The sequence below is a fragment of the Gekko japonicus genome, unplaced genomic scaffold (assembly GCF_001447785.1).
Source record: "Gekko japonicus isolate JY-2015 unplaced genomic scaffold, Gekko_japonicus_V1.1 scaffold1395, whole genome shotgun sequence".
In the NCBI taxonomy this organism is placed as follows: Eukaryota; Metazoa; Chordata; class Lepidosauria; order Squamata; family Gekkonidae; genus Gekko; species Gekko japonicus.
The window spans coordinates 1-4,396 of NW_015161440.1; the positions used below are offsets into that span (position 1 = coordinate 1).

General features: G+C 52.3%; 1 protein-coding gene across 1 annotated transcript in view; it reads left to right on the forward strand.

Moving 5' to 3' along the window:
* Positions 1-113: 113 nt before the first annotated feature.
* Positions 114-4,396, forward strand: part of TRAF7 (TNF receptor associated factor 7) — a gene marked incomplete at its 5' end in the record, with an annotated part of 27,215 nt that continues 22,932 nt past the window's right edge. Inside the window, 3 exons of the mRNA XM_015429016.1 lie at positions 114-248; positions 2,988-3,209; positions 3,360-3,385. Coding sequence (XP_015284502.1) covers positions 114-248; positions 2,988-3,209; positions 3,360-3,385 — 383 coding nt within the window. The remainder of the gene's footprint in view (positions 249-2,987; positions 3,210-3,359; positions 3,386-4,396) is intronic.

Sequence of the window (4,396 nt, forward strand, 5' to 3'; positions counted from 1 at the left end):
CAGGGGATGGAGGCCGCTCCGTCTTTCAGTCCCCCCTCTCGTTGGTCCGGTTTGCCGAGGGCTCCCCCCTTCCCCTGACACTCTCCGTCTCTCTCTCTCTCTCCTCCCGCCAGGGACCATGAAGGCAGCTGCGACTATCGGCCGGTGCGGTGCCCCCACAATCCCAGCCGCCCTCCCCTTCTCAAGATGAACCTGGAGGCCCACCTCAAGGAGTGCGAGCACATCAAGTGCCCCCATTCCAAATACGGGTAAGCGGGAGGGCGGGGGGCGGCTCTCCCCGGCTCGGAACACGGGGAGGGTGTGAGGTCACGCCCCACTCGGGGGCCTCTGAAGCTTGTGCACCAAACCTCAGCGGCTGGAGTTTCTTTTCTTTCCTTTTCTTTGGTATCTTTGTTTTTGCCTTTTTCATATGTGCACATATGTGTGTGTGGGTGTGAGTGTGTGAGTGCCCGGGGGCCACCCTCTCCCCACGTGGACAAAGGTAGAAACCACTCTCCCTGACGGGCAATGCTCCCTCTAAGCTGTGGAGTCTTGTGAGCAGGAATTCTATTTTGCGAGCCCCTGGCATTGAAGTTGTGAGCCGGTGATTTGGCTGCTGCATAAATCCGTTTGCTCTGGAGCCACCCTTCCTGAGCTAAGACAAAACAGTGTGAGCCAGAGGCTAAAAAACTGTGAGCTAGCTCACCCTAACTCACCCTGGCCAGATGCAATGCCATGCCGTCCGCCATCTTATTTGGCAGATTCAATAAGGTTCCTCAGCTGGCCAGATACTGCCCATGCAGAAAGAAATGTGTGGAATCTATCACTCATGTTCTCCTGCATTGTAACCTGTATGTGGACATGAGGATCACATATTTACAATCTCTTTTAACCAGTATGGGTGTTTGTTCTGATGCTCTTAAGGTGAATAGACTTTTAAGAGATCTCTGCCCGGATATTACTGAGAAGGTGGCTAAGTTTCTCTGTTTGGCTTTAAAGCTGCGCCAAAGGTTCTTTTAGAATTCTTATATATGTGCTTTTAACTGGTTTTAGAATGTATAAATGGTTCTGATAATTTATGCCAATAAAGGCTCACTTGACTTGACTTGACTTGACTTGAACTCAGCTTAGAGGGAACACTGGAGACGACAAAGATAGCCAAAACCACCTTTGCTGCCACTTTTGTTTCTTGGTATTTTTTAAAATGGGCACCTGGAAGTCATGGCGACCTCTGGTGTGCGTGACCCCTACCGGGGGCCTAGAGGATATTCAGAGAGGTGGCTGAATCAAGCCTGCCCCTGTCCTCCCCACTGCTGGTATTCCGAGGAGGTCTCCCATCCAAGTACTTGCCAGAGTCTGACGAGATCGGGCTTGCCTGGGCTATCCGGGTCAGGGCTGCGGCCGGAGTTTCTTACGGGTGGCACAGTTTTCTTCAGAGCAGCTAAAAAGCTGGGGCTGAAACATATGCCACTCGAGAAGCCGCACAAACGTTCTCTCAATACACTAAAGAAAACGCCCAGAAGGAGAGGGTCGGATCTGGACCAAAATCACCTCTCGAGCCACTTTGGTGTAGTGGTTCAGTGCACGGACTCTAATCTGGGAGAACCGGGTTTGAGTCTCCACTCCTCCACGTGCAGCTGCTGGATGAACTTGGGTCAGTCACGAGTTCTCTCAGCCCCACCCACCTCACAGGGTGTCTGTTGTGGGGAGGGGAAGGGAAAGGAGGTTGTAAGCCGCTCTGAGACTCCGAGTGAAGGGCGGGGCATAAATCCAATCTTCTTCTTCTAATGAAAAACCTGTCATTGGAAGGGAACATTCCTGCCATCCGCTGATCTCCCCAAGGTGCTACTCCTTGGGAATGGGGGGCCTCAAGAATGGTGTTAGGGTCAAATTGAGGGTCTGCAAAAGGAAGGGGAAATTTGCAGAGATCGGGAGGAATTTCACATTACCCTTTTTAACCCGTTTTGAAGCCGTTTTTGATCCGTCGTGGAGTAAACCGGTATACGGCTGCCATTTCACACATGGCTTTCCCCTTCCGGTAAAGAGCTGGATCTGAAGCGGTTTGCCATTTCAGACTGCACCGCTTTTCCCAATGGGGTCGATGTAATGCTGTTTCGTTATAGCGTCATAGCGCTATAAAGCAAACGTTCCAAAAGCCGGAGATCGCCCGTGCGGGCAAAAAACGGTGGGAAAAAGTGCATCGGAACTTGGAGAGGAAACTGAAGACTACTTGGAAGCGGTTGACAGGTAAAACGCTTCAGCCCCGTTTCCTAAACGGGACAGAAGCGTTTGTGTGTGAAATTACAAATATATTCCGATAGGGAACCGGTTCTAAAACGGTTCTGTCTGAAATGACAGACCAGAAAGCGTTTGGGAACCGTTCCTCTTCCGGATGATATTGTCTGTCTGAAATTCCTCTACGTCTCTTTGTCCAATAATAGAAAATCTAGTGTGGGTCCAACCCACAAGTCCTTAACCAGGGCAGGGAGGGAGAAGACCCTGTGTACTGAATATGTCTCTGTCTCTCTGTCTCTGTCTCTCTCTCTGTCTCTCTCTCTCTCTCTCTCTGTCTCTCTCTCTCTCTCTGTTACCATAAGCAAAACAGGACAGTGAAAACGGTGAAACGTCCCACCTAACTATCTCAGTTGCACAGCATTGCTATCCCTCAGCCATTCCAGAAATCTCTGTCCAGAAAAGAAAACGATCGGCGTAAAAGAAAAGAACTCCCCAAACTATGTTTTCCTCAAATCAAAATTTTAAAAGTAGCAGGGAGGACTTGCAGAACTAGGAGCTTTGTAGAAAAAGCGTGTTGACCTGCAGGCATTTCTTAAGTCATGGCCTGGCTTCCTAAGCTATTGAGTGTCTTGGTTAGTCCAGGCTTGCTTAAGAGAAGGGTTTTTTTACAGACAGTCAGGTGCGCGTGTGCAGTGGAAGGAGGGCAGGTGCCTGAGTCCGGGGCCGGTCTCCCAGCCTCCCACTCCATCCTCCCACTCTTCTCCCCCGCCCAGGTGCATGTTCATCGGGAACCAGGACACGTACGAGACCCACCTGGAGATGTGCAAGTTTGAGGGCCTGAAGGAGTTCCTCCAGCAGACGGACGACCGCTTCCATGAGATGCAGGTGGCCATGGCCCAGAAGGACCAGGAGATCGCCTTCCTCCGCTCAATGCTGGGCAAGCTCTCGGAGAAGATTGACCAGCTGGAGAAGAACCTGGAGATGAAGTTTGGTGAGTCCCCCAGGGAGGGAGGGAGGGAGAGGGGTGGCTCCTCCAACCTGGGGAAGCAAACCTGCCCAGTGTTGCAGTCGCGAGGGCCGGGGGCTGTTCTGAGAGAAGGGGCCTGTTCCAAGGCAGTGTGCTTGCACTGTTTTGTGTGCCAAAGCAGTGTTCCCTCTAAGCTGAGTGAGTGTGAGCTGGCTCACAGCTTTTTAGCCTCCAGCTCACACATTTGTATTGTCTCAGCTCAGGAAGGAGGGCTCCAGAGGAAAGTAATTTATGCAGCGGCCAAATCGCTCGCTCGCAACTTTAATGCCAGGGGCTCACAGAGAAGAGTTTTTGCTCACAAGACTCCGCAGCTTAGAGGGAGCATTGTGCCCCAAACACTGCCTTGCAGTGCTGCTTGGCCTCGCTCGTGGGGTTTGTTAGCAGCACACGTGGAACAGAGGGATAGATCAGAGAGACCCTCCTTGGAACTGACTGTGAAGCTCGCTGGGGCGACGTCAAGCAGCCTAAACTCTGCCTCGCAAGGTGGTCAGGAGGACTGAATGCAGGGTGGGGGAGAAGAAGAAGAGGAGGAGATTGGATTCATACCCCGCCCTTCACTTGGAGATTGGATTCATACCCCGCCCTTCACTTGGAGTCTCAAAGCGGCTTACAAACTCCTTTGCCTTCCCCTCCCCGCAACAGACACCCTGTGAGGTAGGCGGGGCTGACGGAGCTCTTTCCAGGACTGCTCCTGAGAGAATAGCTCTGAGAGAACTTGTGACTGACCCAAGGTCACCTGGCTGGCTGCATGACAAAGAGTGGGGACTCAAACCCGGTTCTCCCAGATTAGAGTCCACGCACTTAACCACTACACCAAACTGACTACACCAAACTGACAGTGGAGGTGCTGGGGACTGAACCAGGCAAAAAGAAACATGGTGGTTTGAAGGGTGATTTGAAAAGAGGTGGAGGAGGAGGAGGAGATTGGATTTATACCCCGCCCTTCACTACCCAAAGGAGTCTCAGAGCGGCTTACAAACTCCTTTCCCTTCCCCTCCCCGCAACAGACACCCTGTGAGGTAGGCGGGGCTGACGGAGCTCTTTCCAGGACTGCTCCTGAGAGAATAGCTCTGAGAGAACTTGTGACTGACCCAAGGTCACCCGGCTGGCTGCATTGGGACTCAAACCCGGTTCTCCCAGATTAGAGTCCGCGCA